The sequence below is a fragment of the Mycena indigotica genome (assembly GCF_014461135.1).
Source record: "Mycena indigotica strain 171206Taipei chromosome Unknown Mind.scaff0002, whole genome shotgun sequence".
Classification (NCBI taxonomy): Eukaryota; Fungi; Basidiomycota; class Agaricomycetes; order Agaricales; family Mycenaceae; genus Mycena; species Mycena indigotica.
The window spans coordinates 1133005-1148493 of record NW_023503001.1 but is presented as its reverse complement, the minus strand read 5'-3'; the positions used below and the strand labels follow the sequence as shown (position 1 = coordinate 1148493).

Sequence of the window (15489 nt, the reverse complement as noted above, 5' to 3'; positions counted from 1 at the left end):
ATACAAAGAACTTTTGTTAAATGACGGACCTATAGTCATAACTGAATAATTGTGTCAGTAATGACTAATCATTTGCTAATCTCTACCTATAATTCACTAAATAGACAACTTACAGAGATGATTCAAGCACTATAAAGTGTATCTGCAAGATAAGATTAATATTCTTGACAATACAGTGTTATCAATACATATAGATTATCTCATCATTATTTATCACACACCTTGATGCAGCAATATCTTCACTGATTGTGCATAAAGTCAGATGATTGTTATACTGGTAGGTAGGTAATAACCTAGTGTAGACATGTTCTGATGTGGGTCTGGTCTCATACTTTTAGACTATACTGTTATACCACTTTTCTGTAGTTTTCCTTCATTAAATGTGATCAAGCACAATGATCACTTGTTATCTTGATGAGGAATTCATGGATAAGCTTGATCCAAGTTGTATTCTGGTCTACTACATATTTTGCATAATTATGAGAACCTCCATATTTTTAGGCATCATATTCACCTCTATATATGGTGTATATCTTATTACTCCAATCCCCTAATAACTCACTCAGAAGTGAGGGGTACCTAATGGATTGAGCGCAGGAAGCATACAGAGGGTCTCCCTAAGAGATGGAATACCTCTCATCTTGTTTTATCCATGAAATCTCTGGTAAATGTCTATTATACACATGGCTGCTAGTATACATTATATTGGCAATATAGCCATGATCTGTTAGTTGATTATGGATCAAAATATGTCAAGTTCAGTCAATGAGGTATATACATATACCCGCATACTCTGATTCATGAGTGTATGCTCTTGGATGGTGAATTGGGGCGGACATTCAACTACTAGGAAAGTGTGAAGACTGGTTTACAGGAACTTTTGTGAGGTCTATAAACTGAGTGTTGGACCTTGAGGTGGGTGTATGAAAATATTTGAATGTCTAATAGGACCCTATTCCAGAATCAGTTGTGGTTCTGGAGTGTGCTACTAAAGGTAGCTGAAGAGAGGGTAGGTACCCATAGAGTAAAAAAGAGTGTCTTCACTATTGCAACTGGTCAGAAATTAATTTCAAGTATGATGAAAGACTTGAACTTAGGATTGTATAGAACCTCAAATAAACCTGTCCAGCACTTGAATCAGCCTCATAGCTATTCTGGATCTTGTACAGGACCATTATCAATACTATCTATTCCAATAATGATGAGTTCACCATGGTCTAACCTTGGTAAATCCGGAGAATCTGAGTATATATCATAGTAGGGGTATAGTATACCTCCCAGAAACTGGTGCCCCTGCCCCTCTAGCATATCTCTATACTAGGTTAGATGGCACCTAGGGTCTCTAGGAATTCAGTGACCTCAACACTTTCAGTGGGGTCACTAGTCGGCAGGATTATAGTGGAATATCCTCTGTAACTGGATCAACTTGGATCATGGGATTCCATGGATGAGGGCCCAAGATATCAGCAAAATGCTCCTCAACTCAGTATTCAGTCATACTTGGCAGTTAATAGATCAAGGTGATGGTGACAGATGGTATAACTGGATGGGCTAGGATATGGTGACATGATACACCTTTTAAATAAGCTCTCTCCCAGCTTTATCCTCTACGGCTAGCTGAAGATCCATGCTTATCTTTCAGGGTTGATGGAGGTTGAATACCACTGATGAGGGAATACATTGTATTCTCAGTCCCATATTCACTGTGGATTAGGAAGTCACACACTAGAGCCTCAGTCTATAGTATCTACACCTACAATCCAGCCACCTAGCATGTTTTAATTTTGAGATATTCCATTTTTTATGAATGGATGGTGAATATGGTAATTATATCAAATCATGATGATGAAAATATCTCATTGATCAATGATACCTTTGAGAACCTTCTACCTAGTACTTGATTCATGTGTTTAGCTTAAGTATCTATGGAGATAGAGGCCAATCAGTTATCTATTGACCAGTGATTGAACAGTTTTAACCTAGCTATTGAGCTACAACTATAGGTCACTTGATAAAAGTTGTTTGTATAGTAAAAATGCACAACTTTGATTTTGTGATGATCTGTGACATTCTCTAGTCATCCTGCTGTTAAACTGTGAAATTTCCTTTTTGGGAACTATGTCACACTTGTGACCTTGTGTCACATTCTGTAACAGCATATACAGAGCTGGTAGGTATTGGCCTGCACAGGTGCTGAAATTTTACTGACAATTAGGAATTTCCTTGTCAGGTAGTTTACGATTAGATAGAGCTGGACTTACATACTAGGGTAAATGTCTAGGACTTACTGCAGCATATGTAGCAGCCACTGACTTACTATGTCATATAGCTAGAAATCATTGCAGTTTTCTTGCAGCATAAGTACTCTAGTTGCAGCTTAAGGCTTCTTGTCTTGTAGTAAATATTTATATTTGCAGCATAGGCATGACATTTGCAGCATAGACACTTAGGGTCAGTATCATCTTATGCTGTGAAGTTATTGCAGTTATAGAAGATTTATTGTGAGCTTTACTGCAGCATAGGCATTTTCATATGTTCTCTTCTAATTAGAATGAAGACCCCAGTGGGCTCTTCATTCTAATTAGAGTAGATAATTGGGCTTAGCAGGTGATGCTTGCAGATGCCGAAATCGAGAAGTTATGTGAGGCTGCTTGCGACAAAGCCTTCAAATCTGTCAATGAAGCATTCCAAAACCCAGATGCTCCACCCTCGAAGGAAGAGGTCAACAGTGTGTTTGAAGCCGCGTTCTTGCGGAACTTCGAGGGTCCCGTTCCTGACAAGCTGTTCATTGAACGTGATGGGAACCTACGGCTCGCTCTTGAAGTCATGCTAGACTTCTTCAATCCTAACGGAACTCGCAAGCGGGGAAACCACGACTCCATTGGTCTCCTTGCTGTCGTCAATCTCAATCTTCCAGCCGACATTCGCTATCGCCCCGAACTGATGTGGATTAGCATTATTGTTGGCCCACACGAGCCCAACCACGACCAGGTTAGCTACTACTTCCGCCCTCTTATCGACGATTGTGTTGATGCCTGGACGCGTGGCATTCGACTCTCACGAACAGCATTGTATCCCGAGGGCCGTCTAGTCCATGTAATGATTGTGATTAGTGTGAATGATCTTCCTGCAAGTCGTAAGGCCAATGGCCTGGCAGCTGCTACATCGGACCATGTCTGCTCTGTTTGCGATCTCATAGGTGTCCAAAACATGTACCGTACCGACTTCAATAATTGGAAAGCCCGTGATGTAAAAGTCTTGCGTGCGAAGGCCTATGAATGGCGTGAGGCTCCCTCTCAAGCTGTCCGCAACCAAATCTTTTCCGAGTATGGGGTGCGATGGTCAGAATTCTGGAGGCTTCCATATTGGGACCCGACCAAGATGGCTGTTGTCGATTCTATGCACTGTCTGTTTGAAGGTCTTGTCCACTATCATTGTCGCCGAGTTCTCCGCCTTGACGCTAAGATTGCAAAGCGCAAAATTGACGCTGGCGTGGCATTTGCTCATGAGTGGGTTGAGTTTGACCCTGCTACATGCCATCCCGACTTCCTTCTTGGAAAAAATACAGAGAAGGAAATTGGTCAGATTCGGAAGATCCAACTCAGACTTGTTGAGCCTTTGCAAGCTGAACCCAACATTGATGCTGATGGTGATACCAACATGCCTTCAGCTCAAGCGGCTGCTGCAATCACACCCGAACAGCTTAGGTCAACATTAACCCAAGCAAACCGTCCTGCATTGCGATTTGTCGCACACTCTCTAGGCTTGAATATCAGCAGTGCCACCACAAAAAATGACTTTATTGAGCGTCTTATTGCATGAGTGGGTTTGCTTTTCTTATTCTTTTACAATCCTTTCTAATTTGTTTTGCAGCGGTATACAAAACCCTTGATTGACCCCAACTTCATGCCACGTGCGATCGACTTGAAGCAACTCAAATATGTTCAAAGCGTCATCGCAAACACCTCAACACCCTCATGGATTGACTCTGTTCCTAGTAACTATGGTGAAAGCAACGCAGGGACAATCAAAGCCGCTGAGTGGCGTATTCTTGCCACTGTATACTTGCCTATTGCTCTAGTCATGCTGTGGGGTGATAAATCAGACAGCCAAATGCTGGAGATGTTGGATCATACCATGGCCCTCTTCTCTGCTGTAACCATTGTCTGTCGTCATACAATGACAAAACAGCGGGCTGAACAGTACCGCTCACTCATCAAGCATTGGGTTGATGGCCTACGTACGGTTCATCCACATACTCGATCTCACCACATGCGACCCAATGTCCACATTGCATTCCATATCTATGATTTCCTTATCTCATTTGGCCCTATCTCATCCTGGTGGTGCTTCCCATTTGAACGTGTTATTGGATTCCTTCAGAAAATGAACACCAACGATCACACTGGTGGCGAACTGGAGGCAACACTCACTCAGTCATTCTTTCGCGGTGCTGCACTGCGTCGTTGGCTCCGCCGTCCTGATTGTCCTCCTGTTATCAAGGAGTTGAAGGCTCTATTTGATAAGACCTTCCCTTCCTACAATATTAAATCCGACTCATTGCCAGCGGCACGTGAGGGTCCTCGGGCGCATTATACCAGAGATGGTATCAACTTCTCTCGGGCTAGTACACACCTTGGCAACAGCCTAGTGCTCTACTATCCACCTGGCTCTAATACTCCAGTCCCAGGTAGCATTGAGCAGATTCTGTCTTCAGACAATGGTCAAGAAATCAAGTTTGTTATTCGGCGTCAAGCAGCATTGGCAGCGCATATGCATGATCCGTTTGCACGTTATCGCCACTGGCAGTTCCCTGCCCGTACATACTCATCTCAGATGGAGAACTTTACTGAGACTGTAGTTGTAGATGATGTGCTTTGTCATTGTGCTCGTTATAATTTCCCAGATCTAGAGCGTTGTGTAATTTTGAATTTAAGTAGAAGCTAGTAAATATATCTTGTTTAAATATTACTCTTGGCTGATGTGTGGCTGCGCATCGGCCGATCATCGGCCACTAAGAATAATGCACCCTTTTTTCACTATTATCTGACCTGCCTTTTTTGGTTCTCCTTTTTTATTGAATAAACTGGTTTTATTTTTATAACAATTTTTTGGACAAAAAATAGATGAAAAAGTGGGGAAAGATATCAGAACAATCTGGGTTGAAAAAAAGATAGCATTTTTTAAACTCTTTTTGTTTTCAAAAATGCCAGCTTATTGAGACCTAGATTGTGATCAGATCTGGGTCCTTTTTTTTTACTTTTATTGTTCATAAATCTGGTCAGAAATATGGACCATTTTTGGATGGATATCTAGGCAACAAAAATGGTAGGCATTATTGGCAACTTTATTTCCCTCATTAAAATTTTTAAAAATGCCCCACTTTTGTTCCGAATCCTCGGGGTGAGGGAGGAACACATATGTGGGAAGCATGTGACCGAGAACGAGGTGCAGAGCTGACGCCAAGCCCAACCCGCTTCACAGGAGGATGGGGAGACTACTCCCTTCCTGACCATGTTTTGTGGACAATAATTACACCTCATTTGAACCCGAATATTTGTCAAAAAAATATGGTGTCACATTATTATTGCCCCAATTTGTCATATATAAGGGTGATCTGTCACTTATTTCTAATATATTGGGTACACTTTGGTGCTGTCCCTGATTTTTGATATATATGGTTATATACTAGTATGTTGTGGCATATTTAGTGCATTTATTTGCTACAAATTGTAGCCACAAAATTGTCAGTTGGTATTGGCTATGAGTTAAGTCCAATCTTATAACCAACATATGCCCCCAATTCTTGAAAATCAAGTCTCCTTTCCTGGAGTTTCATTTGTTATTTTTTCAAGTCATGAAAATATATATCTTTTTTGTCTCCTATTTATCATAAATAAATCCTACTTTAGGGCCCATTTGTGGGCAGAAACCCCAGTGTGATCATGCCTTTTGTCAATCATGTAAATAGGATTATGTTTGAATATTATATCATATTATAACTATACTATATTATGGCCACAGAATATTGAAATATAGTAAGGTGGATTATGATAATCATGTTTCCACTCTGTGTGCCTACTAATATGATTAAACTTAGTTTGATTCAGACCCTACGGTCATCTACTTTACCTTGATATTATATGTGAGCCATTATATGAAGCAATTCCATGAAGCAATACATCACTACTACTATAGCAGAAATGAGTTTAAAATATTAATCACTTTGCGATTACTCTGCTAAACATAGTGTAGGAAGTTTATACTAGGCACTGATGGATCAAAGCCCCTGATTGTCTTTTGTGGGTTTCTATAACTCCAAAGGGAATTAAAGAGGCCTGGCAGGAGAACCCCCATTTTGGCCTCCTTAGGACCGTCCAAGCGCATCCGAGGCACATCCGAGGCACATCCAACTGGTGCTCTCTCAGATGCTCTGACCCACCCTGACTATTGTCCACGGCCTCCTTCGCCTGCATAATCACTGATATGTCAAGACCCTCCCAACAATCACATTGGGACAGAGCCTGTGATGCCACACAGGCCTTCTGTGCTCTATGTCGGCAGCTACGGATGACAAGTATATAGTTGGTGCCCTAGCAGGCTAACCCTTACAGTTTCTTCTTTTTGAATCCTCCCCTGCTAGGACTCTCGTTGGAGCCTTTGAGGTTCACATAGGTTTTACTCTAAATTTGCAAAATTTGGCAAAGGTGATAGCCCCCTCATTGCAAACTGTCCATTCTGAGAGTAGAGTAGTAGTATTCTCTAATCATTGTACTATCAATGGCAAGAGTTGCTCTTTTGTGGTAAATTTAGTGCATTTGTCACTGTGACACATGGTAGTCACAGATATAGCTATACAACATGTATTTGAATAGTGTAATATTTTGTGATCGTGGTACAATCTGTAAACACAACTTTTCTTTTTGGCCATTTTGTTACATTGTCACATATAGTTCATTGCCGATTGTGTGATTCTATCTCTGTATAACGACTTCATCAACCTAAATTCTTTGACTAGAGTGGCTATATATTAAAATATCACTAATTGGATCAAATCATTTCTCACTGGGGTAGAGTGAAACAACTCCCAAGTCCTAGAATCATCACAGAATTATCTGGGTAATTATCACAATGTGGCCCTGTCACTCTTCTCTTCGTGCCCACATGGTTCTAATATGAAAGGATAATTGGGATTAACAGGTGAACCACCTCTCTGTTTGTTCATACCACTTATCAATGCCTTATACTTGTGCTTGAAGTGCCTGATGAACTGCTGATACTTGTTTGTTTTTGTTCTTTCCACTTGTTTGGTTTGAATTTATAGTATACAGAACCTAGCTGAAGCAAGGTAATAGTGATCTCAAAACACGTATATAAAAATATTCATCATATTTTAAAAAATAGTAGATACCTAGAGTACGTGGAAATCTAATGCCTGAGATATTAAAATTGCTCTATCAACTATAGTGACTGGGAAACACTTAAGGTTATCAAAGTTGCAGACAAGGGGGTCCCAACTTTCGAAAATCGGATATACCGTCGAAAAGTTTTTTTCAGGCCATTGTAAGGGCAACCCTGGAGACTCCGACGAAAGCCTAGCAGGGGAGGATCCAAAGCGTGAATAAAAGCTACGGGAAATACACGGAGGGACCGACCTAGCAGGGGAGGATCCAAAGAGAAGAAACTCTAAGGGTCCGCCTGCTAGGGCGCCAACTATATACTGGTCGTCCGTAACTGCCGGCGTAGGCGCAGAAGGCCTGAGCGGCGTCGCAGGCTCTGTCCCAAGGTGATCGTTGGGAGGGTCTTGACGGATCGGTGATTGTGCGGGCGAAGGAGGCCGTGGACGATGGTCGGGGCGGGTCGGAGCGTCCGAGGGGGCGCCGGTCGGATGCGCCTCGGATGCGTTCGGAGGGTCCGAAGGAGGCCGAAGGGGGTTCCCCTGACATCACCCCCTTTGAATGCGGCGTCCCGACGCATAATACGGAAGGGCAGCGAGTCGAAGGTCGCTGAGGCGATGTGCCGTGGTTTACCCGGGTATCTCCGATAGAAGTCCGCAATCTTGTCTGGCGCAAAGACACGGTCGAACCGAACCCACGAGTCGTGTGAAGCATCGTAGCCTTTCCACCTGACGAAATAGTTAAGACGCTTATACCTTATCCTGGCATCCAAGATTTCCTCGACTTCCCATTCGGGAACTCTGTCCTCTAGTTCGGGGGCGGTTCGTCGTAGCCGGGTCGTCCATCGAAGGGGGTCGTCCTGAGCGGGCTCGAGCTTAACAACGGGGAAGACGGGGTGGAGCTTGGAGTAACGCGGGGGGGAGGTCGAGCTTGTAGGCACCTTTGCTAACCTCTGCGAGCACCTTGAACGGTCCAAGGCGCTTGTGGGAGGACTTCTCGGAGGGCCGAGTCGTTCTGATGTCAGAGGCGTCTAACCAAACCTTATCACCAACTTGAATATTCGGAGCGTCCGAACGTTTCCGATCGTAGTACCGTTTATACTCGTCTTTGGCTTTAACGAGCGCGGCCTTTGCCTCGGAGACGCCGTTTGCTATCTGATCGCGAAACTCGTTCACCGACTCCAACTCTGAGCGGGCGCCTGGCTCCAAAAACCCATTCGGGGGAGCCGACCAGTGTCAGTCATAAAGGGTACCTGTTGAGTGGAGGAGTGAACGTGGTTGTTATAGGCGAACTCAGCGGCAGGGATAAGCTCGTCCCAGTCGTCTTGTTGGTAGTTGGTGAAGATCCGGATGTACTGCTCGAGCTCTTGGTTAACGCGCTCGGTTTGTCCGTCGGTTTGCGGGTGGTAAGCCGTGGAGGTAGCCGGTTTGACGCCAATTAAGCGCCAGAGTTCGCGCGTGAAGTCAGCGATGAACTGCGAGCCACGGTCCGAAATGTACTTCTCGGGGGTTCCGTGGTGCCTCCAGACGTTCCGATAGTACAAGCGGGCAGCTCCGACCGCGTCTATTGTCGTATGGCACTCAGTGAAGTGGGCACGCTTTCTGAGGGCGTCGACCACTACCATAACCGCGTCATACCCATGGGCCTCGGGCAGCTCGACGATGAAGTCTACAGTGACAGTGTGCCAACGTTCGGGCGGGACTTCGGTCGGATGCAGCTCTCCATGCGGAAGCCTTCGGAGGGCCTTCGTGCGGCAGCATAAGTCGCAGGTCGCGACGTGGCGTCCGATATGGCGAGACATCTGCGGCCACCAGTAGTTGCGCGAAACCAACTCTAAGGTCTTGAACCGCCCGGCGTGTCCGGCGACTCGCGTATCGTGGCAGAGCTCGATGATGCGCCTCCTTAGGTCCTTGTCTTTAGGGACTACAACCTTGCCGCGGAAGTACAGGAGGTCGCCGGAGACGGCCCACTCGTCCGAACGTGATGAGCGGGGGCCCCGAACTTGACCTCGGACCTTCAAGAGTTGCCGGGCCACAAGCGCGACGGGCTCCTCTAGGTCAGGCTCACCGGATAGTGCTTCCTTGATGTCGCGGACAAGTTCGGAGCCAGGCCCAGAGACGGTGACGGCCTCAAGCGCGCGAACATGGAACAGTTCGGGGCATAAGAGGGTAACATCCGAGTTGTCCTCGGAGATGCCGTGGTCGGGCCGGGCGGGAGAGAGCATCGGGACGGCCCATCTGGCGACCTGGGACGTGGTGCAGCGTAAAGTCAAACCTAGAAAGGTACAACGACCATCGGGCTTGCCAACGATTAAGGTGTTGCGCCTTTCGGAAGTATTCCAAGTTCTTATGGTCGGTCCAGATCTCGACCGGATGTGCGGCGCCCTCGAGGAAATGCCGATACTCCTCGAGTGCACGGATGATCGCGAGCATCTCCTTGTCGTGAATCTCGTAGTTGCGCTGGACATCATTTAAGCTTTTGGAATAGAACGCTACAGGGTGCCACTTCCCGTCCGGGGCGGATTGTTGTGAAAGAACCGCCCCCGTCGCATAATCTGAGCTGTCTGCTTCAAGTCGGAAAGGCCGGGAGTCGTCCGGGATCGCTAAAACGGGCTCTGAGACGACCGCGTCTTTGATAGCTTGAAAGGCGGCGGCTTCGGCGTCTCCCCAGGCCCATTTCTGGTCTTTCTTGGTGAGCGAAGAGAGGTTGCGCTAGGGCCGAGAAATCCCGAATGAACCTGCGGTAGAAATTAGCAAACCCCAGGAACTGCTGGACGTCCTTCTTGTTCTCGGGGCGGAGGCCATGCGGAGACTCCGGCAACCTTAACGGGATCCATTTCGACGTGGTTGTGAGAGATGATAACCCCCAGGTACTCGATTGACGATTTCTCGAAGTCGCACTTCTCCTTGCGAAGGTACAGCTTGTGCATTCGGAGTCGCCGAAGAACCGCGGACGATCTCGCGGTGCTTACGGAGGTCCGAATGTGCGATAAGGATATCGTCAAGGTAGATCATAACGTCTCCTGAGAGAATGAGATCCTGGAAAATGTCATTCATCATCGTTTGGAAAGTCGCGGGGAGTTCGTCAGGCCAAAATACATCACCAAAGGTTCGAACAACCCTCGGTTGGTCCGAAAGGCCGCCTTCCACTCGTCTCCTTCTTTAATCCGGACGTTATTAAACCCCCAGCGAACGTCGAGTTTGGTGAAGTAACGGGCGCCCTTAAGCCTGTTGATAAGGTCATTAATCAACGGGAGGGGGTACCGGTTCTTAATCGTCATTGCGTTGAGGGCGCGGTAGTCCTGGACAAACCGAAGTCCTCCGTCCTTTTTCTTAACGAAGAAGACGGGGGAAGCCATCGGAGATTTCGAAGGGCGGATACGGCCTGTGGCAAGTCCCTCCTCGATGAACTCGTCAAGTTCGCCTGTTCAAGGGGGGAGATCGGATACACCTTGCAATTAGCGGGCTTCGCGTCGGGAACGAGTTCGATAGCGTGGTCCCAAGCCCTCCGCTCTGGTAACGTGTCGAAGGACTCCTTGTCAAAGACGTCTTGGAACTCCTTGGCCCAGTCCGGAATCTCCGAAGGCGGGGGGCCGAGTTACGGGCGAAGGCCTCTGCAAGGCGTTGGGACACGGTGCTCCCAGCGCGAATCTCCTCGATTGGGCGAAAGGAGGTGTAGAAGATGCGGTCGCCGTCTTCAAGATGCTCGTCGTCGTCAAGATCTGGTGAGCGCTCCGGAGGGTCCGAAGGAGCTCCGAGTTCGTCGTCGGCATCGTCTGGGCCAGCGATATCGATAGCGCAAACGGTGGGGAAGGCGCCCGCAAGCAAGCGCGATTTAAGGAGTCGGAGGCGGCGAACCTCAGCGCGCTCGGTCCGTTCCTCGTCGCGGCAGGTGGAGCAGCTTCGGGGGCAGCGGCTCATTTTCACCTCCTTTGTTTCCCAGTTGATCTCGGGGTTATGCTTTTTGAGCCAGGAGTACCCGAGTATCAAGTCCTGTTTCCCAAGGTAGGTTACAGCCCGCTGAACGCGTTCCGGAGTGTCCGTTGTACCGTAGAACGAGGTCCGCGATTTGGCGAATAGACCCAGCATCATTGGGGGTGCCGTCGACATTGTAGACCGGTATGGGTACTGAGAGATTTCGGACCGGCACGTTGTTTCGATTGACGTATTCTGTGTCGATAAAGTCCGAAGTGGCTCCAGCAGTCGACCAGACCTGAGAGGGAGAGGCTTGAGTGCGTTCGCAGTGGACTCAAGCTCAAGAGGAAGGTGGAGCGAGTTAACCCCAGGAGCGGCAGAGATGGTATAGCTGCCAGGTAGCTTTTTCTCCCAGGCAAGTCGGCGAATCCGAGCGGGGGCTTCGGAGGGGGCAGGGGGTGCGTCTTTCGTTTCAGGCTCGTTGTAGGGCAAGGGAGTTGATTCATCATACAAACAAGTGAAACGATTTATGGACGCGAACGAGGGCACACCAGTCACTCGTCGCGGGGGACAAAATCCTCTGCCGGAGCCTCCGAATGCGCCTCTGCTAAGGCCGCGGTGTCGGACAACCGCGCAAGTAGCTCTCCCAGCATCTCATCGCCAAGTTGCTGGATTACCTCGTCGAGGATGTCCATATGGCGAACATCGGCGGGGAGCGGACAGTCCCGAGCCAAGTGATTGGGGTCGCCACATCTGAAGCAGGCTCGACGAGGGGCGCCCGAGCCCTAGTACGATCCAACTCCATAGGGACGGGAGCCGGAGGTGCCGGGACGGGGCGCGGGCCGCGGGTGGCGCAGGTGCGGCCACCGGGCGGATGGGGAACGGAGTTGCCGAACGGGCGATAGGGAATGCGCCACGCGGAGCCCCAGGGCGTCCGGGGGTGGTCCCCTTGATGAGCTTCGCCCGCACCAAGGCTTCGTATTGGCGGAAAGCCCGAGTGCGCCAGCCCAGATAGTCACGGAGGTCTGGGGGTCGTTCGAAGACGTGATGCCGTTGTTGATCAGGGGGTCAAGTCCGTGGCGGTACTTGGTCACCTTAACCAACGCGTCTTCGAATCGGGCGAGGTCCATTAGGTCCTCGAAGTCGTCGGTGTATCCGTAGACATCCCGCGTTCCCATGTGATAACCCGCGCTCTCCAATTTGGCAAGCGCAAGGTCCTGCTCGTTCTCCTCAACGAACCGAAGGCGAAACTCGGAGAGGAATAGGTTCCACCGAGGGAAGGGGAAGGGGTTTTGCTCCCATGACGCTCTGCCCACTGCTGAGCAGGCCCCTCCGCCATATAGGACATGGCGTAGCGGACGGCCTTTTCTTCTGCTCGGCTCTCCGTTGACCACGAAGGCCTCCGGGGCAAGCCGAGCGTAAGTCTTGACCGCGTATAGGAAGGCGCGGCCGCGTTTGCGATCTCCGTTAAACGCAAACGGGGGGTTTGGTCGTAAGACCAGTTTTGAGGCGACAGTAATATCACCAAATAACGCATCCGCGTCGGGGGCATTCGGAGATGCCGAAGGTGGTTCGGGAGCTGCCGAAGGTGGTGCGGCAGCGGAAGCCTGGGAAGCAAGGTGGGTGAGGATATTGGTGAGGTTGTCTAGTTTCGCCTCAAGTGCGTCCATGCGCGCATCAGCGTCCGGAGCAGCTCCGGTGGACATAGCGGGCGTAAAGACGACAAGAGCAGAGGAGGAGGGGTCAAGTGGCAGGGGCGGTGACGAGGGGGGTACGGACTCGTACTCCGAGCCTGAATCAGCGCCAAACCTGGCAATCTTGACCGGTTAATCCCGTAGAGAGTTTCTTCTGCTGTAAGGGCAACCCTGGAGACTCCGGCGAAAGCCTAGCAGGGGAGGATCCAAAGCGTGAATAAAAGCTACGGGAAATACACGGAGGGACCGACCTAGCAGGGGAGGATCCAAAGAGAAGAAACTCTAAGGGTCCGCCTGCTAGGGCGCCAACTATATACTGGTCGTCCGTAACTGCCGACGTAGAGCGCAGAAGGCCTGAGCGGCGTCGCAGGCTCTGTCCCAAGGTGATCGTTGGGAGGGTCTTGACGGATCGGTGATTGTGCGGGCGAAGGAGGCCGTGGACGATGGTCGGGGCGGGTCGGAGCGTCCGAGGGGGCGCCGGTCGGATGCGCCTCGGATGCGTTCGGAGGGTCCGAAGGAGGCCGAAGCGGGGGTTCCCCTGACAGCCATCTGGGACCCCCCCTCCCCCCTTACCATATCGGGTAATATATTCCCATGATCGCACATCATGTGACCTGTTGATGCGATCAAAAGTGGCAATAAAATGTATATTTCTAGCCACATTCATTAGAATGCTTTTATTTTTTGAGTAATACATAGCAATTGAGTCTTTACAGAGTCCCTGGTAGGCTTCCTGTGATTATAGGTGATGAAATATAAATGATAAATTGTAAGGCTAGTCATACTCCAGTCACACTACAGCCCAACTAGACTGCTGAGAGCCTTGCCATAAGCAGATAGTAGGGCTAGTCAGTACCCACCTTGCATTCTATGCTAGAATGCTACACATCCAATCCCAAACACAACCTTAAACCTACCAAAACCCCCCCAAACTTTGTTATAGCAAAAGTTTTTTTCAGCATGCCTGGGCCCCCCCACCCCATGTCCGTGATAAGGATCTTGGGACCCCCTTGGTTGCAGAGGTTGTTTTCAAACTCAGGTCAACTGGCAAGATACTTCACTCTTGATGGTACAGACCCAGTTAATGTTCTGCTATGACTTATTCATAGTTGTTTGCATTTGTAAAATAAGTATAGACAGAACAAACCATATACTAGTAATACTACTAGTGCTCAGGAGAAAGTTAGAGTACCGACTGCCAGTGCCTTGACTTGCAAATATTGGAGGCATCCTAGGGGTACTGAGTAATCACAATTCTTGGAGGATGAGTCCCAGGGGCAAGGGAGATGAGCCCGACATCTGCATCCCACAACACTCCGGCAATATTTGGATGTCGATACACTCTCTGCACAGAATCAAATTGAAAGTCTGTGGGACACACCATGATGCGCGGGTCGATAGAGCTGCCAGTGCTGTTGGTGTATGAAGTTACAGTGGAATGTCGTCCATGCTGATGCTGGCGGGCTTTGGTGATCGCTACAGGATGGTCTGTAGCAATGGCAACAGAAGACTTATCGTGGGCATAGCTCATTTGGACCTCGAAGCCTGCAGCGGTCGTCGAAATCTGCAATGGCCCGGGGGACGATTGAGGTTGAGAATTAGTCGGATCATCTCGCTGCTGCCAGTAGGTGCCAATGTTGAAATGTGGCAAAGCACCATGACGGGTTGATATCGATAAGATACTGCGTTGCAAAGGGGACATATGATTCATTGTGTTGTTGTGGTACATGGGGGAAGACATCGATGGAGTGGTGTAAAAGGGCAGGTACTCTGGCCCACGGATTCAAGTCAGTGGATATTCTCGAATGATCAAACTTGAAACTGAGACGTACGTTCTCGCCTAGTCCGAGTCCTACACCAGTAGGCATTAAGATTATACCAGCGCACGTCGGGTGTAGAGAAGGATGGATCACTATCAACTTTTGGGACATTAGTGCTCATCGTAGATTGAAGAGAACCATAGCGCACCATGCATTCGCTTCGCATCTCCGTACACAACTTGGACGACGAGCGGCTTGTCGATCCAGATCGAAACATCACGGTGTCTCCATATCATCGAAGGCTGGTTGGAAATATGCGACCAAGGGAAAGTGTCAGATGCGGCCGGCTGCCGAATCAATGGTAGTCCACTGGCAGAAGGGGGACAATGGCTCACTTTCAATCGTGCAAGCGATAGCAGGACGGTGTGGTCATTGAAAAACTCCATCCAGACGACAAGGAAGGGCCAAAGATTTTGTTGGCTTTGTTCGCACCAGACTATCGCTCCGAGAAGGTCTCCGGGGTCGTTAATGGGTGTTCCAAGACTAATTGGCATACTCCCAGGGGCCAGGGCGATGTTGAAGGGGGGGTGGTAATACTGGGATACTTCGACGCCTTATAAACGAGGAAGGTTGGACGAGCGCTGTCCGGGACGCGTCACCCAGCCGAGCTCGAGTCATGCATCAGCGCCATTGACGGCTCTGGTAGTCAGACCAAGACGCATAA

The 15489-nt window shown here is 48.7% G+C and overlaps 1 protein-coding gene across 1 annotated transcript; it reads right to left on the bottom strand.

The window, feature by feature from the left end:
* Nucleotides 1–14236: 14236 nt before the first annotated feature.
* MIND_00188800 (uncharacterized protein) lies at nucleotides 14237–15319 on the bottom strand (the record flags this gene model as incomplete). The annotated part of the gene is made up of 5 exons (XM_037358796.1): nucleotides 14237–14350; nucleotides 14387–14775; nucleotides 14838–14924; nucleotides 14974–15112; nucleotides 15161–15319. The coding sequence occupies 5 exons, from the start codon at nucleotides 15317–15319 to the stop codon at nucleotides 14237–14239; spliced, it is 888 nt and encodes a 295-aa protein (XP_037223891.1).
* Nucleotides 15320–15489: the final 170 nt, after the last annotated feature.